At 36.1% G+C, this 25988-nt stretch overlaps 1 protein-coding gene across 33 annotated transcripts in view; it reads right to left on the bottom strand.

Moving 5' to 3' along the window:
- Nucleotides 1-25988, bottom strand: part of FUT8 (fucosyltransferase 8) — a 361102-nt gene that overhangs the window by 178239 nt on the left and 156875 nt on the right. For 30 of the 33 annotated variants that reach the window (XM_086320236.1, XM_086320227.1, XM_086320205.1 and 27 more), the window contains one exon: nt 21399-21826. The exons of the other annotated variants lie outside the window; for them this stretch is intronic. In XM_086320236.1, the coding sequence (XP_086176362.1) occupies nt 21399-21601 (203 nt within the window). In that variant the 5' untranslated portion in view covers nt 21602-21826. The remainder of the gene's footprint in view (nt 1-21398; nt 21827-25988) is intronic. 33 annotated transcript variants of the gene reach the window in all.

Raw genomic sequence — 25988 nt, forward strand, 5'->3', positions numbered from 1 at the left:
TTTGAACCTTCAAAGCAAAATGCACTTTTTAGTTTGTTTGGTTCTCTAAATATAGAAGCTTAAAATACTATTAATTAAGTCTGTTTTATCTTTGCACATTAATACAACCCATAATTCAATTCAGCAACTACTTGCTTGTTTTTACTTACTAGACCAGTAAGAATGGCTGACTTTACTTTTCTGGGCTCCAGAATCACTGCTGATGGTGGCTGCAGCCATGAAGTTAAAAGATGCTTATTTCTTGGAAGGAAAGTTATGACCAACCTGCTGCTGCTGCTAAGTCGCTTCAGTCATGTCCAACTCTGTGCGACCCCATAGACAGCAGCCCACCAGGCTCCCCCGTCCCTGGGATTCTCCAGGCAAGAACACTGGAGTGGGTTGCCATTTCCTTCTCCAATGCATGAAAGTGAAAAGTGAAAGTGAAGTCGCTCAGTTGTGTCTGACTCTTCGAGACCCCATGGACTGCAGCCTACCAGGCTCCTCCGCCCATGGGATTTTCCAGGCAAGAGTACTGGAGTGGGTTGCCATTGCCTTCTCCATGACTAACCTAGACAGCATATTAAAAAGCAGAGACATTACTTTGCCAACAAAGGTCTGTCTAGTCAAAGCTATGGTTCTTCCAGTGGTCACGTATGGATGTGAGAGTTGGACTATAAAGAAAGCTGAGTGCTGAAGAATTGATGCTTTTGAACTGTGGTGTTGGAGAAGACTCCTGGGAGTCCCTTGGACTGCAAGGAGATCCAACCAGTCCATCCTAAAAGAGATCAGTCCTGGGTGTTTATTGGAAGGACTGATGTTGAAGCTGAAACTCCAATACTTTGGCCACCTGATGTGAAGAGCTGACTCATTGGAAAAGACCTTGATGCTGGGAAAGATGGAGGGCAGGAGGAGAAGGGGACGTCAGAGGATGAGAGGGTTGGATGGCATCACCGACTCGGACATAGGTTTGGGTGGACTTCGGGAGTTGGTGATGGACAGGGAGGCCTGGCGTGCTGTGGTTCATGGGGTCACAAAGAGTCAGACACGACTGAGCAACTGAACTGAACTGAAGAATTATTCATTAACTTAAGATTTCTTACCTCACTACAAATAATCACTTTACAAACAACTACAGCTGTAACAATTTTATACTCTAGTGGAACTAAAGTGGCCATTAAAAAAAAATTCATATAATTTATGATTTCTGCAAAACTTTTTATTTCTTTTAGATGAGTAGATCAGGCAAACATACATCTGATCTAAAACAGAAGTTCTATGTATACAAATGCTATTAGAAACATAACAGAAACAAGATAAAAACCATAATTTACACAGGACTATTGATAATAGTCAGTCTCTATACAACTATGCCACTCGGTCAGTAAAATACTTTAAAATACCTTAGCACATAGTACATGTGCTGTATGTGTTTCTGTATACTGGTGTATGCTCTAACCTACACTCTAGGAAAAGTGATTTCACTCTTTATTAGGCAAATATCTCACTCTTTATTAGGGAATAAATACTTAAAGATATACTCTGTTGTTGTTGAGAGTTTTTACACATTCATCAGAGACAGCAGTCAGTATTTTTCTGCTTTGCTTCATTTATCTGGCTTTGATATCAGGGTAATGCTGACTTCACAAAATGTGTTGGGAGTATCTGTTCTTCTCCAATATTTTGGCCCATACAGATATTAAGATAGCATTAGTAAATCCTTACATATCAATGACTGTTCTAATTGTAAATATACTGAATTCTTCAATCAAAAGATACAGAATGACTAGATTCAAGTTGTTTTTAAGCCTGCTAACAAAGTTTTACTCTTTAAGAAATACATTTTGTAGGGCTATAGATGCCACAGACAGTGATTTCTCTGAGGGATCTGGGCAAAGTCAACTGAAAACATTCTGAAAAGGATTCACCATTCTAGATGCCATTAAGAACATTCATGATTCATGGTGGTGGTGGTGGTGGTTTAGTCGCTAAGTCGTGTCCGACTCTTGTGACCCCATGGACTGTAGCCCTCCAGGTTCCTCTGTCCATGGGAAGAGGTCAAAATATCAACATTAACAGGAGTCTGGAAAAAGCTGATTCAAATCTTCATGGATGACTTTGAGGGGTTCAAGACTCCAATGAAAGAAGTCCCTGCAGATGTGGCAGAAATAGCAAGAGAACTACAATCAGAAGGGGAGCCTGAAGATGTGACTGAATTGCTGCAATCTTATGAGAAACCTGAATGGATGAGGAGTTGCTTCTTATGAATGAGTAAAGAGAGTGGTTTCCTGAGATGGAATCTACTTCTGGTGAAGATGCTACAAACTTCATTATTGACTTATTTTAAGAAACTGTCACAGTCACCTCGACCTTCAGCAACCACCACCCTGATCAGTCAGCAACCATCAATACTGAGGGAAGACTTTCTACAGGCAAAAAGATTACAATTTGCTGAAGGCTCTGATGATGGTTAGGAGTTTTGCTTTTTTGTGGTGGTCTAGAATTGAACCTGAGATTCTTAAGGTATACCTATATATGCTGCCTACAAGAGACTCATTTCAGTTTTAGGGACACACACAGGCTCAAAGTGAAGAAATGGAAAGGACATTACATCTAAAGATTTGATGCAATACCCATTAAAATGTCAGTGATATTTTCCACAGAAGTAGCAAAAACCATCTGAAAAGTTGTATGGACCCACAAGATATCCTGAACAGCCAAAGCTACCCTAAGCAAGAAAAACAAAGTGGGAGGCATCACATTCCATGATTTCAAACTATGTTACAAAGCTATAGTTATCCAACAGCATGTATTTGCATAAAAACAAACACATAGATCAATGGAAAAGAATCAAGAGCCCAGAAATAAACCCGTGAATATGCAGCCAACTAACATTTAACAAGAGAGCCAAGAATACTCAACAAGGAGAGGGTAATTTCTTCAATAAATAGTGTTAGAAAACTGGAAAGCCATATGCAGTGGGTTAATAGTCAAAAATAGATAACAAACTCATGAACTCGATAATAAAAATCAAAAAAATCTGATTTGAAAATGGGCAGAGGCACATGGAACTCTGCTCAATGTTATATGCCAGCCTGGATGGGAGGCTGGATACATCCTTTGGGAGAGGGTGGATACATATATATGTACACCTGTTCACCTGAAACTACCACACAGTGTTAATCGGCTATACCCCAATACAAAATGCTTTTGGTGTTAAAAAAATAAATTAAAAAAAATTAAGATTGAAAATAAATAAATAAATAAAAATGGGTAGAGAAACTCAACAGACATTTTTCAAAACACATAAAAATTGACAAGTACATGAAAAAGTGCTCAACATCACTAATTATCATCTCAAAAACATGAAATCAATATCTCAAATCAAATCAATAAGAGATATGTGAATTCCCGTGTTCACCACAGCCTTGTTCACAATACCCAAGACATGGAACCAACCTAAGTGTCTGTCAACAGATGAATGAACAAAGAATATGTGATGTATATACATACAATCAAATATTGTTCAGCCATGATAAAATATGGAAATTCTACCATTTGTGACAACACGGATGAGCCTTGAAAGCATGGCTCCAGGATCAAATAGATCGGAGAGAAAAAGACAAATATTGTATGATCTCACTTATGTGTAGACTCTAAAAAAGTTGAACTCATGGTACAAAGAGTATATTGGTGGTTTCCAGGATCAGGGATAGGGGAGTGAGGGTGAGGTAATGGACAAAGGCGATGAAAGAGAACAAACTTCAAGTTATAAGATGAATAAGTTCTGGGGATCTAATGTACAATATGATGGCTGTGATTAATAATACTGTATTATATATATACCTGAGAGCTAACAGAGTAGATTTTGAAAATCTTACAGTACACACACAGACACAAAAGATAACTATGTTGTGAGGTGATGAATGTGTAACTAACCTAATTATGGTAAAAATTTCACAATATATACATATACCAAATCATCACGTTGGGGACTTCCCTCGTGGTCCAGTGGTTAAAAATTCACCTTCCAATGCGGAGGAGGTGGGTTCAATCCCTGGTCAGGAAACTAAGATCCCACATGCCGTGGGACAATTAAGCCTGCACAGAACTACTGAGCCCACACACCACAACTAGGGAAAAGCCTGTGTGCCCCAACAAAGATCCCATGTACAACAACTAAGACCCAAAGCAGCCTTTCCCATCCCCCCAAAACTCATCTCGCTGCACATCTTAAATTTACACAATGATATGTGTCCACTGTACGTCAGTAAAGCCGGGGAAAAGTTCATACTACCAGGGCAGTGATTGATATTAAGTTCTTTAGCCAGCTCTATTTCTAATTAAGCGCTTCCCAGGTGGTGCAGTGGTAATGAATCTACCTGTCAACGCAGGAGACGCAGGTCTGATTCCTGGGTTGAGAAGATCCGTGGAGAAGGAAATGGCAACCCACTCCAATATTCTTGCCTGGAAAATCCCATGGACAGAGTAGTCTGGCAGGCTATACAGTCCATGGGGCTGCAGAGTTGGACATGACTGAGCATACATCCATGTCATGTCATGCATTTACAATCAAAGGTAGTTTGTTACTAGCTAGGTAGATACTACAAATACTATTTTACTGGTAAAATTAATTCAATATGTATGAAAATGGGAACCTGGAAATGTAGAAGAATTTTGCGAACAATTTTGTGAACAATATGTACAAACATAGTTACTCTAGTATATCACAACCTTTGGAATTACATGTTAGGCCTAGGTTTCAAAACCATATGTCGTTCAGGGGCTCATTCGGACATTCTCAAACACCTGAATAGAAAGTACACCAAAACATGTTATCAGAACGACTATCACAACTGCAAGAGAGCCCTTCACAAAAGACACTATAAAAACAACTAAAGAAGACTAAGAGCATGCCCTCTGACAAAGTTACAGAACAGATTGTGACTGTTTTTGCACCTGCTTACAAACATTTGTGTGTGGCAGGATTCGATCTGAGTCTTGCCAACACTATAACATATTAAAGAGAGCAAAATTATGGGGGAGAGTTTTATCTTCCTCACTGACCTCTGCTTTTTGAAAGGTACCAATAGTGCTAAAGAAAAAAAAAAATCAAATAATAATGACTTGGCTGGTTTACAACAAACTTCTATGCATGCACGTGTGCGTGTGTGTGTGTGTGCACGCATGCACAGGTACAGTACATACCACTATCAGTATGTGGAGAAATGTACTATTCATAATACTAGGAAGTACACTGATGATTGAGATACAGTGAAATGACTTTTGTATTCTTCTCAAGGATCAGAATAAGGACTGATGCTAGGTTTGGCTCAAAAACTCATAAATCTCAGTTTGTACACATCTCCTTAAACGGAAAAACACATAGTTTGTGTACAGTCTTCCAAAAAAGGTGACACTGGGCCCAAATATAAGGATTATTATAGCATAATAAGAAATGAAGCCAGATATGGCAAGATATTACCTAATGTGGACAACGACACCAGCAGTTTATGACCTTCGGGAACTCTAAAGGGCCAAGGGAGCTACATTTAGATGCATCACATTTATTTCCTCTCCATACGGTCATACCACTTCCAAAAAATTTATGTATCGTTGACCAAATAAATTTAGAACTTAAACTTACAGCATGTGGTTTCTTCCCACAGATTCTATGACCCTCATTAAACACTGCAATACTGTGATCATAGCAAACTGTGTCAAATGTGCCATCTGTATTTCTTTACACAGATTATAAACTATTACTACAGTTAAGTTCAATAAACATGAAACACCATCACTACAGCTTACACAAGTGCATTTATATAACTAAAAGATCTAACAATTCTCTAATACTGGTATATGGACATCTTTGATCACATTTAACAATTATCAAAAGTAACTAATAATAAATAGGATAGTTTTCATTATCTGTAGACTAGTAAAACATATTGTCCTGAATATAATATTTAACAGAAGAGGAACATGAGAAGGTATTAAAAAATGACCAATAGGGAGTGTACTGAAAATTAGATACAAACTCCTAAATCCTCAGAAGATTCTGCTTTTACTTCTGACACTGACTCTCAGAAAAATGACTAAGTCATTTTAGCTTCTGTACATATCATTTAGTAACAGATAATATTTTTGAAGTGTTATTGAATATAAATGAGAATTAACATTAAACTATACTTTTGAGTGTCCTTTTTTTCTTTAATGAAGATACAGTATTCTATATTTATTAAGTGCACCCTGGCTTCTCTCCAAACATTATACTCTTTTCTGCATTTCTGATGTACAATTATCTCTGCCAAGCAATCGCATTTGCATACATTTTAAAAGAACAAAAAGACTGCATTAAGATCAAATTTATGCTATTTGAACCAGCAACAAGATAAGCATAGTGTGCCAATTTACACTATACCACCTTCTAGCTACTGTAATTCATAAGTTAACTAATACATTGAAGACTTCTTTACATTCATTCTCTTTCAGACAGCTTTGTCTAGAATTTTGATCAAGCTAAACAACCACTTTGTTTCATGATTTTACCTAAATGAATTATAAAACGGCAGTATGACATCTCAATAATGACATCATTCAAAATGCTTCTATTCTTATTTTTTTATGCACTTGGTAAACTATTCTCAGAGAAATGTTAGTATGTCTCACTATGATTATGTATTTCTCTTTTCTATTTCTTCTGATTTTTGCTTTATGTATCCTTGTTTCTTTGGTGTTAGGTGTCTGTTGGTTTACAGCATCTATTTTCTTTGTGAATTGCACCTTTTATCATTACAAATATTCATCTTTGCTTCATTTAAAAATAAATTAATTAATTAAAAAAAACCAAAACTTCCCAGTGAAATAAAAGTACGCCTAAAAGAAATGAGAGAAATGGCTCAGGAAAGTTTTTTTCCTTGTACACTGTTTATAGGAGATTATGCATCATCTATAAATGAAGTAACACTGAAACTGATGAATCACTATGGCCATATTTCCTATTATTATTTACCTTTAATTATCAGTAATATGTGTTTGAAACCATTATCAGTTCATTAATGCTAACATAAAAGAATAAAGAATAAAAGATTAAAAAAACATTTAGTCAAGGCCCCTAAATTCAAATATTCAAACATCATAAAGTGTTTAATGCATACTCACTTTGTCTATATGACAAAACTAAATCACAAAGTTTAAATAACTTCATCTTGGTTATTTAAAATTTCAATATTTTTATTCATGTGATATCTTTCTCAAAGAACAGCCCAATCTTCCCTAAATGCCTGAGTAGTTATCAGATCAGATCAGATCAGATCAGTCGCTCAGTTGTGTCCGACTCTTTGCGACCCCATGAATCGCAGCATGCCAGGCCTCCCTGTCCATCACCAACTCCCGGAGTTCACTCAGACTCATGTCCATCAAGTCAGTGATGCCATCCAGCCATCTCATCCTCTGTCGTCCCCTTCTCCTCTTGCCCTCAATCCCTCCCAGCATCAGAGTCTTTTCCAATGAGTCAACTCTTCACATGAGGTGGCCAAAGTACTGGAGTTTCAGCTTTAGCATCATTCCTTCCAAAGAAATCCCAGGGCTGATCTCCTTTAGAATGGACTGGTTGGAGTAGTTATAATGAATAATTAAAATTTCTATATTTTAAATAAAGCTCACGGTCAGTTCTGTTCAGTTCAATTGCTCAGTCGTGTCCAACTCTTTGCGACCCCATGGACTGTGTAGCATGCCAGGCTTCCTTGTCCATCACCAACTCCCAGAGCTTGCTCAAACTCATCTCCATCAAGTCAGTGATGCCATCCAACCATCTCATCCTCTGTTGTCCCCTTCTCCTCCGCCTTTCTTTGCATCACATGGCCAAAGTACTGGAGTTTCAGCTTCAGCATCAGTCCTTCCAATGAATAGTTAGGATTTTAATATCTTTATTCATGTGACACCTTTCTCAAAGAATGGTGCAAAAAAAAAAAAGAATGGTGCAGTCTTCCCTAAAGGCCCTTCAGAGTAGTTATAATGAATAATTAAAATTTGTGTATTTTAAATAAAGCTTATGGTGGGCAAATATAATTCCAACATATAAAACCAACTCATCTTAAAAAAATTCATATAATTCAGTTATGAAAGCCAAATCCTAAGGAACAAAACCTATTCTATACTCCTTCATGATCTAGTATATTATGTAATTATTTTGTCTCTGTAAAGACTTATAAATTTATTGAATATGATCATCTATCCCAATCAACCTTCTCTACTTTTGTATTCTAGGCCAAAAAAAGTCAACTGATTTTCTCAGGGTAAACAGTTACTCTGAGGAACATGTACATTTTATGAAATCTAATGTGTTATGCTAAATATTTAATATGATTTTTTTTCCTTTCTAGTAAAGAGAAACAAGTATTCTGAGTTCTAGGAAAGTGTTTAAATTATGTTTTTTTTTTTTTAATTATCAACTATCATTAGCTAAAGAGCTATTTATTGACAAACTACTAATAGAAAGGAATTCTTCCAGGTATGCTTTAAAATCTCCTTTAAAACTATTCCCACACTAACTTCTCTCCAAACCTATGATGACTGTGGGTTACCTGAAATAAACACACAAATTTTACCTTGTGCAACACATTTTCTGGCAATCACTTCTATATAGATGATTCCCAAAGGTATCTTTCTCATCCTGACTTTTTCCCTGACTTCTAGATTAACTTTCCAACCTTCCACTGGATAGGTTTAGAAAGCACATCAAGATCAATCTATCTAGATTTCACCTTGATCTCTTTCTCCTAAGAGATACACTGTATTGGTCAATGAAGCAGAGATCACTGATATTAGTAAAAAACAAAACAAAACAAAAACTTCCAACCTGCCCAAACTCCTTCTTTCCTTTACCACACAACAGGGGGTACAATGGGAGAAAAAATTAAAAATAAATCAAAGGAAAACCTGAACAACCAGACCTTAAAATGGGCAAGAAACAGAACAGATCTAGGGATCTAAATATAGGAACTATTGGGAATCTCTTTATAGCAGCTGTATTAAGATAAATGAATTCCAACAATTTTCAATATAGGTAGTTTTCATTTCAAGTAGAATAAAATAGTTAATGGCAAACCCTGCTCTACTCATGGACTGTTGGCTCAACAGATGACTCCATGCATGGAATTCTCCAGGCAAGAACACTGGAGTGTGTAGCCATTCCCTTTTCCAGGAGATCTTCCCAACCCAAGGATCAAACCCAGGTCTGCACTGCAGGCAGATTCTTTACTGTCTGAGCAACCAGGGAAACCCTGTTGTAATAGTAACAATAAAAATAATTTGAAAACAAGTAACTTGAAAATATAACCCATTTAAAGCCATTAGATAGGTATTTTCAAATGCAGGATTAAATTAACTAACAATCCAGAGAACAGCATTGTATAAGTAGCCCATGTTTTTATCTAGGGAGCACTTACTGTCTAGCTATGACATGAGGTACAGGTTTGGATTCTACAAAAGATTTTGAAAATTTGGGAACTATAGGAACAACAAATTTATAGCCAGTTTTGTCCATGGTACAGTAGCTTAATTTGAAGAGATGCTTGTTGTTGTTCAGTAACTAAGTCTTGTCTGACTGTTTGTGACCCCACAAACTGCAGCACACCAGGCTTCCCTGTCATCTCTACCTCCCAAGGTTACTCAAACTCATGTTCATTGAGTCAGAGATGCCATCCAACCATCTCACCATCTGTTGTCCTCTTCTTCTCTTGCCCTCAATCTTTCCCAGCATCAGGGTCTTTTCAAATGAGTCAGCTCTTTGAATCAGGTAGCTAAAGTACTGGAGTTTCAGCTTCAGCATGTCGTTCCAATGAATGTTCCGGGTTGATTTCATTTAGGACTGACTGGTTTGATCTCCTTGCAGTTCAAGGGACTCTCAAGAGTCTTCTCCAACACAACAGTTCAAAAGCATCAATTCTTTAGTGCTCAGTCTCCTTTACAGTCCAACTCTCGCATATATATGACTACTGGAAAAATCATAGCTTTAGATTATATGGACCTTTGTCAGCAAAGTAATGTCTCTGCTTTTTAATACACTGTCTAGGTTGTTATAGGTATTCTTCCAAGGAGCAAGAGTCTTTTAATTCATGGCTGCAGTCACTGTCCAAATTGATTTTGAAGTCCAAGAAAATGAAATCTGACACTGTTTCCACATTTTCCCCATTTGCCATGAAGTGATAGAACTGGATGCCATGACCTTAGTTTTGTGAATGCTGAGTTTTAGGTCAGCTTTTTCACTCTCCTCTTTCACCTTTATCAAGAGGCTCTGTAGTTCCTCTTCACTTTCTGCCATTAAAGTGGTATCGTCTGCATGTCTGAGATTGTTGATATTTCTCCTGGCAATCTTGATTCCAGCTTGTGATTCATCCAGCCCAGCATTTCACATGATGTACTCTTTATGTATGTTAAATAAGCAGGGTGACAATATACAGTCTTGACGTACTCCTTTCCCAATTTTGAACCAGTCCATTGTTTCACGTCCAGTTCTAAGTACTGCTTCTTGTCCTGCATACAGGATTCTCAGGAGCCAGGTAAGGTGGTCTGGTAATGCCACCTCATTAAGAATATTTCACAGTTCGTTGTGATCCACACAATCAAAGGCTTTAGCATAGTCAATGAAGCAGAAGTAGATTTTCTTTTGGAATTCCCTTGCTTTTTTTTATGATCCAGTGGATGTTGGCAATTTGACCTCTGGTTCTTCTGCCTTTTCTAAACTCAGCTTATACATCTGGAAGTTCTCAGTTCACGTACCACTGAAGCCTAACTTGAAGGATTTTGATGATAATCTTGCTGGCATGTGAAATGAGTGCAACTGTATGGTAATTTGAACATTCTTTGGCATTGTCTTTCTTTGGGATTGGAATGAAAACTGACCTTTTCCAGTCCTGTGGCCACTGCTGAGTTTTCCAAATTTGCTGGCATATTGAGTGTAGCACTTTCACAGTATCATCTTTTAGGATTTGAAATAGCTCAACTGGAATTCCATCATCTCCACTAGTTTTGTTCGTAGTAATGCTTCCTAAGGCCCACTTGACTGCATATCACAGGATGTCTGGCTTAGATGAGTGATCATACCATCGTTGTTATCTGGGTTATTTGAGATCTTTTTTGTATAGTTCTGTGTATTCTTGCCACCTCTTCTTAATCTCGTCTGCTTTTTTTAGGTAGGTCCTTGCTGTTTCTGTCCTTTTTTGTGCCCATCTTTCCATGAAATGTTCCCTTGGTATCTCCAATTTTCTTGAAGAGATCTCTAGTCTTCCCCATTCTATTGCTTTCCTCTATTTCTTTGTATTATTCACTTAAGAAGGCTTTCTTATCTCTCCTTGCTATTCTCTGTGACTCTGCATTCAGTTGGGAATATCTTTCCCTTTCTCCTTTGCCTGTCACATCTCTTCTTTCTCAGCTATTTGTAAGACCTACTAAGACAACCACTTTGTCTTTTTGCATTTCTTCTCCTTGGAGATCGTTTTGGTCACTACTTTCTGTACAAAGTTATGAACCTCCGTCCATAGTTTTTCAGGCACTCTATCAGATCTAGTCCCTTGAATCCCTTCATTACTTCTACTGTATAATCACTAGGGGTTTGATTTAGGTTATAGCTGACTAGATTAGTGGTTTTCCCTACTTTCTTCAATTTGAGCCTGAATTTTGCAATAAGGAGCTGATGATCTGAGCCACAGTCAGTTCCAGGTCTTGTTTTTGCTGACTGTAAAGAGCTTCTTCAGCTTTGACTGCAAAGAATATAATCAATCTGATTTCGGTACTGACCTTCTGGTGATGTCCATGTGTAAAATCACCTCTTGTGTTGTTGGAAGAGAGTGTTTGCTATCACCAATGGTCATGGGATGCTAGAGAGAAATTTTAAGACGGACTAAAATTTTTCAGTCCTGGACATTACAAGACAAAGTCCTATTTGAGACCTACCTTAAAGTCATAGTTATTTTTTTTTTCACTGTTTGCTATATTTATATGATACATGGTTTAAGATGCCAATGAGCAAGACTGAACACATCTAAAAGGCCGACTAAATTTTCCACAATATTTAAGTCCTGAAAGAAATCCATTAAGTCCTCAATTAAAAAGCATGGAAGATTTACACCTAAGTAACAAGCAAGAAAAAGAAGTGGGCTAAGTATTACTAATTTAGCCATGACCCAGCTCAATCCCTAATTGCACTAGATGACATAACAGTCCCAGAAATAATATATCCATATCAGAGGGAAGTTTCCATAATTTCCAAACTACTTTTAGACAACATATTTTCAAAATATTTTGTCACACTATCTAACAAAAATAAAGATCCCCTGAAGTGGGAAATGGCAACCCACCCTAGTATTCTTAAAAAAGGGAAAAAAAAAAAAAAATTCCTGGACATGTAAGGAGGAAAAAAATCTGACCAATAACCAATAGGAAAAGATGAACAAAAAATGATCCAGATATCATCCAGGTATTAGTAGACAATATAATAGCTATATTAGAATAATGACTTAAAGAAATTATTTAAAAAACATGGACAATATTGATGAAAAATAGAAAATTTACAAAAAATTTTGAAATCATACACAGAAAGGTTGAAAGCAAAGAGAAAAAAGATAAACTAAAACATCAATCAAAATAAAGTCATTGAAGCAGTTAAAAAAAAAAAGAATGAACTAGATATTTTGGAATCAAAATATATAAAAAATTACTAATTGGGTGTGCTTAACATCAGAATTAGTGCAGAAGACAGATTAAATAAATTGGAAGACAGTTCAAAACAGAACACATAAAATGAAGTACAAAAACAAATTAGATTGTGAAAAACACATAAAAGGCATGTGAGACATCATAAAAGGAAATGTACTAATACATGTAAGTGGAGTTTCAAGAGAAAAGAGAAAGAATAGTCTAGAAGCAGTATTTAAAGAGGTAATAGCTGAGGATTTTCTAAAACCTATGATATCAAATCTCAGAATTGAGCTCAGTGAATTTCAAACTAGATAAAAACAAAGTTATATCTGGGTGTCACGGTCAACTTGTATAACACCAAGACAAAAATTAAAATGCAAAAGTAGCTAAAGAAAAAGATGAACTTCAAGTAAAATTGCTGACTTTTCAACAAAAACTATGTAAGTGAGAAAACAATAGAATGACATGTTTAAAGTGCTAAAAAAATTAAATTCTAATGTGCCAAATTAAATTGTATACAAGCAAACATTATCTCAACAGTGCATATGTTTTAAAAGTTTTCGGAAAAAGAAAATCAAAAAACATTTATTGCCATCAAATTTGCACTACCAAAAATACTAAAGGATATTCTCCAGACTGAGGGGAAATGATCAGCATGGAAAAAATAAACTGCAGGAAGGAATAAACAACATTAGAAAGAATAAATATGTAGTTAATTATAGAGGAATATGATTAATTTATATCAAAATTATAATAACATAATGTGCACTTTATAACAGACACTGGGTTAAAATACAGTCCTAAATACCTAGCAAGTTTAAAAGAAAAATCACAAAAGAAATTTGAAACTATTTTTGACTGAATATCAATTAAAATAAGTCACTGACAGAATTGGCAAGATGCAACTGTGCTCTCTACAGCTGTGATTAGTGTGAAATTTATAGCTCTCCAGGCATATGTTAGGAAAAAAGCAAGGCTTAAAATGAATAATATAAAATTCTTTTGAAAAAGCTTTAAACAGAAAGAAAAAAAAAAAACCCTCCAAAGATACTACAAGAAGGAAATTAACAAACTAAGAATAGAAATCAATAAAATTACAAACATACAATGGGGGGGGAAAAAAACAGGAGAAATTCTTCAAAAAAATAAATAAAATCAATAAACTGCAAGATAAAAGGGGAAAATATAAACAAATCAAGAATGAAAAAGGAAACAGTACTACAGATATTATAGGTGAAAAGTAAAAAGGAATTATGAACAGCTTTATGCTAATATATTTGAAAATCTTGATAAAATGGACATATTTCTTAAAAAATACATTTTACCAAAACTGACATTAAAAAAAATAGAAAATACGCATGGTCCAATTTCTATTAAAAAAAAAACAAATGTAAAATCTGAAGTCTTCCCACATGTCTCCTGTCTCTACAAAAACCAACCTATGTTCCTCCCCCCGCTCACCCAAAATAAAGACTTCAGGCCCAGACAGCTTCACTGGTGAAATTCTAACAAAGATATAAAATAGAATGGATTCCAATTTTATATGAACACTTTCTGAGAATAAAATTTTTCTATATAACCTTAATACTAAAACCCTAAAGACACTGTAAGAAGGAAATATTATAGGTAAGCATGTCTTGTTAACATAGCAAACAATCCACTAGCAAATTCAATACAGCTATATATGACAAGGTTAATACAAATTCCAGGGAGAAAGCATCTGATTGTTAGACTGAGAAGGCTAGGAATATTGACTAAAAATCTCACTAAGATATTCTAACATAGGAAAGGAATATTTTCCATATGGAAAAGTAAGACATTCTTGATAGCATAAGGAATAATGGATGGAGGATTGCCAAAATAAAAGTAAAAAAAAAAAAGGTGGGGGGGAGGTTATAGCTTGATTCTCTACACACTCCAATCTATTCACTTTCTATAAGAATAGAATCAGTATACTCTTTTAATGGAAAGACTCTTGCTCCTTGGCAGAAAAGCTATGACAAACCTAGACAGCAGATTCTAAAGCAGAGACATCACTTTTCTGACAAAGGTCCATATAGTCAAATCTATGGTTTTTCCAGTAGTCATGTATGGATGTGAAAGTTGGACCATAAAGAAGGATGAGCACTAAACAATTCATGCTTTGGAACTGTGGTGCTGGAGAAGACTCTTGAGAGTTCCCTGGACAGCAAGGAGATCAAACCAGTCAATCCTAAAGGAAATCAACCCTTTATTCATTGGAAGAGACTGATGCTAAGGCTGAAGCTCCAATACTTTGGCTACCTGATGCATACAGCTGACTCATTGAAAAAGACTCTGATGCTGGGAAAGATTGAAGGCAGGAGGAGAAGGGGACGACGGAGGATGAGTGGTTGGATGGCATCACCGACTCAATGAACATGAGTTTGAGCAAACTCCGGGAGATGGCTGACGGACAGGGAAGTCTGGCATGCTACAGTCTATGGGGTCACAAAGAGTCGTACACAACTGAGCGACTCAAAACAAGTACACTCTTTACAAATGAGACAAGCACTTAGGGAGAAGGTTGCCTACAGCAAATCCTCTAAACAACCAACAGGAACAAAGGCATCTGCAATTTCTAATACCAGTTTCACAAACTGAAGTAAGATATGACCTATGAAAAACCACATCAGTTTCCTTCCTACCCATGGCAGTTTTTCATTCTTTTGTTGTATCAGACAAATTTTTCCACTGGAAGATTCATGATTTGGCTCTAATCCAACTGAGGAGACTAGTATGTAGCTCAGAAATACAGATACTCTAAGTTAATTATACCTTCATGGTCTGTAAAATTTAGCTTATAGCTAATATCTAAATTCCAGAAGAAATATTTTCTTTCCTAGACCAAAAAAAAAGGCTACAGATTCACACAGAATTTTTTAAAATTATGCTCCCCAAAATAAATGGAAGTAGAATAAGGAATTAAGAGGAAAGCTTTCAATTAAGCACTCCTTAAATTTTACAAGTTCTGTCCAGTTCTGATATCTGTCAATGAGGTTCACTGCTCAGAGGGTTTCAGAACAAGTTTCAGTAATTTTCCAGGTGTTTTCTGCTAATTTCTACTCTGAGAGGCAGAATGGCGGGTTCAAATCCTAAGAATAAGAAGCAAAGATTCTGTGAACTGAGAGCAACTTCACATTAGTAAAAGTTGAGACAAAACAAATATGAAATTTGAAAAGGCATTCCTGTAGGGTGGCATGCTAAAAAGCAATGACTTATAAGCTTTTAAAGAAAGATATTACGTGTATATTCAAGATGCTGGCAATCAACAAGTAAGAAAAGGATGATTGGGGAAAGCCAGATAAAAGCATTAAGGAAACATGGGAAAATAAGCAGATGTACCTTGGTACCAAAGCCATGCAATTTAATCATTAATTAAGGTCAGCAACACCTCATGTCTAGATTAATACTGTATTTCCCAGTTAATTTCACTCTAGTCAAGTACAAGGCAAAATCTACCTGAAAATCTAAATCTTCCTCAACCATTTTCACAGTGTCACTCCTCTGCTGAAAAACCAATTATGATTTCTTGTTATCTATCAACCAAGCCTACACTAAACTCTGGCTGTTTAAGACCACTATAATGTGACCTAATCTATTCAACATTACATCTAGAGATGAGAACTGTGGGTCAAAATGGCTACAAATTCTTTGCAGTTCCTACTTCTATTCCCTACATGTGGAAAGTCCCTTTGACTTGCAAAGATTAACAGAACGTGGCAGAAGTGATACTGTGTAACTTTTCATGCTTGGCCTCAAGAGGATTTGCAATTTCTACTTTTGCCTGCTTAGAACACTGCAAGGTAAGAAACCAGGGCTATCCTTCTAGAGAAGCCAGATAGGGGGAACCAGCTGACGGTCCCTTAATCACGAAACATTTGTGAGGTCATCAGACTGCCCAATCACAATGAAGCCACCAGATGGCTACAACCACATCAATGATCCCAGATATCATTAGAAAAACAGTCCAGCTGAGGCCAACTGAAATAGAATAATCAGAAGCAAATAAATGTTTACTGGTTTATGCTACTATATTTTTATTTTATATATATGCATATATACATAAAATACATTTTGTTATATATGAAACCCCAGTTTTTAAAAAGAATTCAATAAGAAAACAAATAACTCAATTTATAAATAAGCAAGAAATCTGAGTAGATACTTCACCAAAGCACATACATGAATAGGAAATAAGCACATAAAAAAATGCTCACCATCATTAATCATTACAGAAATGCAAACTGAAACTATATGAGATGACACTACAGATCTATTAAAACAGCTAAAGTAAAAACACCTGACAACAGCATGTGCCAGCAAGGGTGAGAGCTGTAACCCTCAAGCACTGCTGGTGGAAATAAAAAATAGTTCAAGTACTCTGGAAAACATTTGGGTAGCCTCTTATATACAGTTAAAATGCACTTACACATGACCCAGCAATTCTACTCCTAGGTATTTACCCAAGAGAAATAAAAAATCACACACAGAAACTCAGGAAAAATGCTTTTAACAGCTTCATTCATAATAGCCCCCAAAATGGAAATATTAACATCTTTCAACTGGTGAATGCATTCAAAGACAACAACATTGACACAAACATACTAAGGAATACTACTCAAAAATGAACTACCAATACACAAAGCAGCACTGATGAATCTCAAATATATCACGCTAAATGAAAAAAAAAAAGACATAAAGGCTACCTATTGCATGATTCTAGTTATATGACATTTTGGAACAGAAAAGTAACACAGAATAGAAAATACATCACTAGATGCCAGGGACAGAAGGTAGAATATAATTTTAACTACAAAAGGGAACAACAGAATTCTGGAGCGAGACAGAATTCTTCTATAATTTGATTGTGGTGCTGGTTACATGACTGTAAGGATCTGTCAAAATTCATAGACATTTTAGCTAAAAGGAGTGAATTTTACCATATAGAAATTATTCATCAACAATTCAGAATTAAATATATATACAGATACACACAGAAATACACACAGGATGATGCTTTTGAACTATGGTATTGGGAGAAGACTCTTGAGAGTCCTTTAGACTGCAAGGGGATCAAATCAAGTCAATCCTAAAGGAAATAAACCCTGAATATTCATTGGAAGGACTGATGCTGAACATGAAGTTTCAATACTTTGGCTACCTGATGTGAAGAGCCAACTCATTGAAAAAGACCCTGATGCTGGGAAAGACTGAAGGCAACAGGAGAAGCGGGCAGCAGAAAATGAGATGGTTGGACAGCATTACTGATTCAATGGACATGAATTTGAGCAAACTCTGGGAGACAGTGGAAGACAGAAGAGCCTGGCATGCTTGCAAAGAGTCAGATATGACTTAGCGACTGAAAAACAACAACATACAGCAACCTCCCCACATTGATCTAAAACATTTGTATCCCTCAGAGTAATGATCTTCAAATTATTTTCCCAAATTTGTAGTCCTATCAACAAGATTAGCAAACACAAGCTAGAGGGTTGGGCAACTGCTTTTAAAAAATGACTGTCCTGAATGTTTAAAAATTGTAGTTTCAGACTTCTGACTTACTTTTCAATTTCAAGCCATATACCGTATCTAAAAGAAATAACCTAACTTTACAAGACATCTGAATTAGGTGGTTCCAGTGGTAAAGAATCCACCTGCCAATGTAGGAGACACAGGAGATGCAGATTTGATACCTGGGTCAGGAAGATCCCCTGGAAGAGGAAATGGAAACCTACTCCAGTATTCTTGCAGGGATAATCCCATGGACAAAGGAGCCTGGTGGGCTATACAGTCCATAGGGTTGCAAAGAGTCTGACACGACTGAGTATGCACACATGCAGGCTTCTGGGTTACTTTCTAATTCCAATCCACATACTGTATCTCAAAAAAATAATGTAGCTTTATAGACATTCGAATTAATTCTACATAGTCTACCTTCTGAACATATTTTCTTATTAAAAAAAGACACAGAAAACTGAGTATGAAATATTACAATAAAGGGAGAAAAAGAAACCAATGCCACTAGCATCTCTACTGCTCTTCCTCTGATATCAGGGACTTTAAAATAAAATCTCTTGGTGCACTGGGATGACCCAGAGGGATGGTATGGGGAGGGAGGTGGGAGGGGGGTTCAGGACGGGGAACACGTGTACACCCGAGGTGGATGCATGTTGATGTATGGCAAAACCAATACAATATTGTAAAGTAAAATAAATAAATAAAAATTTTAAAAATAAATAAAATATCTTTGGAGAAAACACAAATGGTCCTATCAATAAAGTTGATGGAAAGGCCTGAGGAAGTTTTCTTCCCTAATTAATTACATATTATCTTAAAATTATTTGTGTGTGTGTGTGTATATACAGGCTCCTCTGCTCCATCTGTGCTTTCAGATTGTATATATGCTATAACATGACATATTAAATGTCTACACTCTTATAAGTTGTCTCTACATTTGAGAAGCTGAGAACTTAATTCTTCAGAAACATGAAAGACTACAAAGAAAGTGACTTAAGAAACTCAAAGATTATTTTGCAGAAGGAATAACTCATATTAAAGCAAGTTTTCCTTCCTGCAATAGAAACAAATATTAGATTGGCCAAAAAGTTCATTCAGGATGTTTCCATGACATCTGAAAGAAAATCCTGACCGAACTTTTTGGCCAACCTAATGCCTGGCTGTTAGAAATAAGCCAACTGAAATATAAGTACTTAAGTTGAAATTAGGGGGGAAATTAGCAATTTTTTATAAGTCTAAATTAAGAGGCAACTCTTTTTTCAAGGAGCAAAATTCCTATAATGTAGAATAAGATCTTACTATAAGGATTCTCCAAAATTAACTACTCTTGCTGATTTGCTACATGAGATGTTTAGTTGAGATTTCTGAATCATTTACTTCTCACTGGTTTCTACTCAAGAGTGAAAGTGAAAGTCACTCAGTTAGTCCATGGAATTCTCCAGGCCAGAATACTGGAATGGGTAGCTGTTCCATTCTCCAGGGTATCTTCCCAACCCAGGGATCGAACCCAGGTTTTCCACATTGCAGGTGGATTCTTTACCAGCTAAGCCACAAGGGAAGCCCCTCTATTCAGAGAGGCAAAACAATTCACCAGTTCCCTGGCTGTCCACTCAAACTGCCAGGATTCAAAATAAGTGCCATCATTTGTGAAAACTGTGATCTTGGGAAAAATTAAATCACTTAATATTCTGTTGATTCCTTATCTGTAAAATGGTTATAAAATCAGAACCAGCATCCCATCAAAAAGGTGTGTAATTCAATGAGATAATCCATATAAAGTCTTTAGCACAGTACTTGGCACAAAATAAACTCTCAACAAATGTCAGCTATTATTACTATCTTCTAATTGTCAATCTTTGGTTCCCATAACAAATGAGTAAGACTCTACTGAAAAGACCATCCTTTCCATGAACCTCCCTGGCTCTTCTCAACAAGGAAATAAAATGATACACAAATTTCAAAAAGTTATCTGTTCGCTTTCTAATTCCTGATTACTTTGTACTTTGCTGACTGGTACTACTCCTACAAATGATAGGGATGATGTTTCATTCATTGTTGTAAAACTCGTTTAACACATATCCCAGCTTTCCAAAGAACATAAAGAGATCAAAAATAATATCAGGGTGAAGAAAAGTTATGGAACTAAACAAAAGGAAAGAACTGAGTTCTAAATAAAGAGTGAAGGGCAGTGAGGGCAGGGAAGCACCAAGGGTGGATGATGCTGCCACCAACATTTCTTCATAGAATGTAGAAATGTAGAAGGCTGTAGAAATGTAGAAGGCTCCTCAGCCTCCGCAGCACCACTCTCTCCAGTTCTCCTTCTCCAATTACTCTGAAGGCTCTATGCACAATGGAATGCTTCCACTTTCAACCCCTCAGTTTATTTGTTTCTCAAAAAAGAAATGACTTTGTATTCTTTTTCTCTACACTACTTCCCTTAGAGTCAATTATCACCTGTAGATGAGTCTCACTTTTTCATCTTCTCAAATCTTCGACTGCTGTCTTGAGAGACAGCAAGCACTAAATATATAATCACTTTCAAATTTAAGTATGAGGAATGAGAAGATACTAAAGAACTTCTAAATTCAATAACTTTGAAAACAAATATAGAGATTATCTATTTAACACTACATTCACTTGCCCCCCAAAATACAGAACTTTGTTTTTCCCAAAAGTTGATGACTTCTAACAGATATTTGTCACATTTTTTAATAGACTAGAGTAGCAATTATAATAAATCTCTAGATTCCAGATACAGTTGTTTTAAGAATGAATTTTTTTCATTTCATAAGTTACAGTTAGACTTAGTCTCTCAATTATTATAATGTGTTTATTATAGTCCATGATGAACATTTTAATATGGACTAATTCAAATCATACAAAGCTTAATTTATTAAAATTATCAAAATTCTGAAGATAATTTGAAACATAATGTAAGTACATAAATTGAATAGCAGTTTTTCTATACTAAAATTCGTATATAAAACAAGATCTGCTAGAGTAATTCTCTATGTTAACTACATAGAGAAGTAGTACAAAAAGTACCTTACTAAGATATTTACATTTTTGCAAAAATAGCAGTTTATAGAAATCATTAAGAATTTTTTAATATCTGACTGAAGCCCTGCACCTAAAAACAAAGTACAATATTTCACCATTCTTCCCAGTTTCTTAGAACCTACCGGAGAGATTCAGCCATTCGCCTCAAGTCTTCATTTTGCTGTTTTAAGCGTTCAAGCTTTGCCAAAATCTTGGACAGTTCTCGACTAGAGTGATCAGGGTGGTCATTATCTCGTACCAAGTGACCACCTATATAAAATAGCAAGGTCCCCCAGGCAAAAAGAATGAGCATGATCCAACGCCAGGAACCAGTCCATGGCCGCATTTTCAGAGTTTCAACTCACTCTCCTGGGGTCCTGGAGCTCAAAGAATTAAAAACATCATCACTCTGTTTCTAACCAGTGCAAAGGTTCCAGCCTTCGTTGTTTCAACACATGATGCTTCAGACAAATTAGTCTCTCCTGTAGTCCTATGGTGACTCTTTTCAAGAGATCCTCCTGGTGGTATGAGTAGGAAGTTTTATTTTCCTGTGCTTCATGGACTCTACATGCTGTGGAAAGAGAAAGAAATTATTTAAAGTATTTAGGATGTGTAAAATAGCATAAGCTGAGATTCATGGAGTTAAAAGAAACATATTGGTTTTAAGTAGCCAATAGACTTAGCAGCAGCAGCAACAGGCTAGCAAATAATGTAACAAGAAAAAAGGAAAAGCTTTTACATCTCCATATTAAATCAAGGCTCTACAACATAAATTAATTAGCTCTAAGATTGAAAGTCCTCCAAATGCCATTATTACTTTTCCTTCTAACATCACTGTGCAATATAGCACATATACTGAGATTTAAAGACTGTATCTTTGAAAATCCACTCAAAACCAAACAAAATGTACTCGACTACATATTCTGGGCTAATATTTCCATTATCTCAAACTGAAACATGTTCTCTGTATGAGTGAATTCATATCTACAAAATTTCAACTCCACCCCCTTCTCACTGCTCAGCTGTCATCACACCATTTCATTCTGCAGGTGACATGCAATTAGCCAAGTAAAGGTTATCACAGCCATTATATAGCTGGCAACCACTCCAAACATCATAAGCAAAGATTCATATGGATTATGATAGATTATTCCTTCCTCAAATTTATTTTAAAATATCAACAATTGCAACAGAAGTCTAATACCAGTTAAATTTTAGTTACTGTGCATCTTACTACAAAATGGATATGCTTTCTCAGGCTAGGTTATTGGTTTCATTTGTCACTTCTACATCATTAAGCTTTGAATTTTTTGAAAACAAAACAATTTTCTCCCCAAGGAAAAAATCTGTAGGCAAAGATATAACTTTAATACCATTTGATAATTTCAGAGCTATGTAAGAAAAGTCTTATTTCCAGGTACAGAGGTCCGTGTAAAAGAGAAGAGAGAAAAGAAATAGTTTCTATATACAAAACAATGTGATGGGTGCTTAACCATTAATTAAATAGTTACGAAAGACTAGACAGAAAGGTTGAAGAAACGGTTTCAACAATTAAAGAATATGACTACTATTTTTGTCCTTTTGAACCCCAAATCTCAATAAAAAAAAATCCACCCTAATGGCCTAAGGGATGTATTTAATTCAGTAAGTTGACAAAAGAAGTATTAACATTTGTGTTAATAATACTGTCTGACAATACATGCACCACTGTAAAATGTTGTCTTATCATATGTTGAACCTATAATACATTCTACTCAATACTAAGCTAAACCAATAAGACATTCAGTTCAGTTCAGTCGCTCAGTCGTGTCCGACTCTTTGCGACCCCATGAATTGCAGCATGCCAGGCCTCCCTGTCCATCACCAACTCCCGGAGTTCACTCAAACTCACGTCCATCAAGTCGGTGACACCATCCAGCCATCTCATCCTCTGTCGTCCCCTTCTCCTCCTGTCCCCAATCCTCCCAGCATCAGAGTCTTTTCCAATGAGTCAACTCTTTGCATGAGGTGGCCAAAGTACTGGAGTTTCAGCTTTAGCATCATTCCTTCCAATGAACACCCAGGACTGATCTCCTTTAGAATGGACTGGTTGGATCTCTTTGCAGGCCAAGGGACTCTCAAGAGTCTTCTCCAACACCACAGTTCAAAAGCATCAATTCTTCGGCGCCCAGCTTTCTTCAGAGTCTAACTCTCACATCCATACACGACCCCTGGAAAAACCATAGCCTTGACTAGATGGACCTTTGTTGGCAAAGTAATGTCTCTGCTTTTGAATATGCTATCTAGGTTGGTCATAACTTTCCTTCCAAGGAGTAAGCGTCTTTTAATTTCATGGCTGCAGTCACCATCTGCAGTGATTTTGGAGCCCCCCAAAATAAAGTCTGACACTGTTTCCACTGTTTCCCCATCCATTTCCCATGAAGTGATGGGACCAGATGCCATGATCTTTGTTTTCTGAATGTTGAGCTTTAAGCCAACTTTTTCACTCTCCTCTTTCACTTTCATCAAGAGGCTTTTTAGTTCCTCTTCACTTTCTGCCATAAGGGTGGTGTCATCTGCATATCTGGGGAGGTTATTGATATTTCTCCCAGCAATCTTGATTCCAGCTTGTGCTTCTTCCAGTCCAGTGTTTCTCATGATGTACTCTGCATATAAGATAAATAAGCAGGGTGACAATATACAGCCTTGATGTACTCCTTTTCCTATTTGGAACCAGTCTGTTGTTCCATGTCCATTTCTAACTGTTGCTTCCTGACCTGCATATAGGTTTCTCAAGAGGCAGGTCAGGTGGTCTGGTATTCCCATCTCTTTCAGAATTGTCCACAGTTTATTGTGATCCACACAGTCAAAGGCTTTGGCATAGTCAATAAAGCAGAAATAGATGTTTTTCTGGAACTCTCTTGTTTTTTCCATGATCCAGCGGATGTTGGCAATTTGATCTCTGGTTCCTCTGCCTTTTCTAAAACCAGCTGGAACATCAGGAAGTTCACGGTTCACATACTGCTGAAGCCTGGCTTGGAGAATTTTGAGCATTATTTTACTAGCGTGTGAGATGAGTGCAATTGTGTGGTAGTTTGAGCATTCTTTGGCATTGCCTTTCTTTGGGATTGGAATGAAAACTGACCTTTTCCAATAAGACATTAAAAGTGTTAAATCCTCCCCTTCATAGAAAAAGCTAACCTATAAAGACAAATGTGGTAAACAAAAGTATAGAGTTTTCTAAACAAGAACCACCTCAATAACAAATAATAAAAGATATGTTGTAACATTTTACTTAAAATTATAACAATTATCATAAATATTCAAAGCCAGCAAAAGTATAAAATAATTTGAACAGTAACAAGTTTACAGAAACATAAATTTTGTCATACCAAGTGCTTTGGGATTTTATAAACCATCAAAAATATTTAAGATATTAAATTACTACATGGAAGAGGAGAAATTGTGCTCAGTTGCTCAGTCGTGTCTGACTCTTTGTGACCCCATGGACTGTAGCCCGCCAGGCTCCTCTGTCCATGGAATTTTCCAGGCAAGAATACTGGAGTGGTTTGCCATTTCCTCCTCCAGGGAATATTTCTGACCCAAGGATCGAATCTGCGTCTGCAGCAACTCCTGCATCGGCAGGCAGATTCTATACTGCTGAGCCACCTCGGAAACCCATTAAATTACTGCACTTTAGAGTAATATTGATATTGCATATGAAAAGCAAGAAATTATTGTAGGAGCAAAACATGGTCATTTCTTAATTAAAAGCATGATTTTAATTCTGTCTTTAGAGAAAATATTTCCCCAAAGTTTGTTGTCTTAATCTTATTTTAAAATGTGATCAACAAAAATAAGCTGAAAACCAAGTAGCTTTCTATGTGATTTCCCTTAGTATGGTTTAAAAGAGCACATAAATAATTTTTTTCTTATCTATAATGAATGTATGCTTACTTACCTATCATGTTTATTGTTTATTTTTGAACTGTAGCAACCAAAATGTTAATGATTTTTATCCATGTTCACTGACATATCCAAAGTACTTAGAACAGTATTTAAAACTTAATTACAAATATTTTTTTAATAAATAAATGAATGAGTGAGTGAAGATGTCATAATGGCATGTGCCTCTATGATACAAAATCTGAGCACATCAACCTCAACTGCATTTTATGCCCCAGAAAGCAAATACGAATGGAGAATGCAGAGGACAGTGCCATTATAAGGAAAATAAAATCATTCAACAACTTTAGGGTTTATTATTATTAACATATATTTTACAAGACACCCCTTAAGTATTCAAATAAACTGGTCTAAAAAGCAATAAGATCAGCAATCTTATGGTTACCTTTCAGCCATTAAAAATAATTGTCTATGTCTTAATTTTCCTCATCTAGAAGATTCACTTTGCAAAGACAATGGGGTAGCTGAAGGAAGTATGTACAACCTTTGATATGAAAGACAGTTAATTTGTGAATGAATTTATTAGTGAAAGTATTTCAAATTTATTAGCAAAAATATTTCAACATTAACAACATGAGCTAATTTCTGACTAAAATTTATAAATAGCATTTGCTGAGATTTCTTCGAGTGGGTTTTTTGTCAAGTATTTATGAATTCATTTCTGTTTGAGACTGACATACTACCCTTCATCTGCAAAATAGTAAATGGATCAAAATATGTCAGGCTTCCTTCTGAAACTTTATTCCTTTATAAAATAAAACATTATTTTATAGACAATTATAATATTT

The sequence above is a fragment of the Bos grunniens genome, chromosome 10 (assembly GCF_055505025.1).
Source record: "Bos grunniens cultivar Pamir isolate PY7600 chromosome 10, Bosgru_T2T1.0, whole genome shotgun sequence".
Lineage (NCBI taxonomy): Eukaryota > Metazoa > Chordata > Mammalia > Artiodactyla > Bovidae > Bos > Bos grunniens.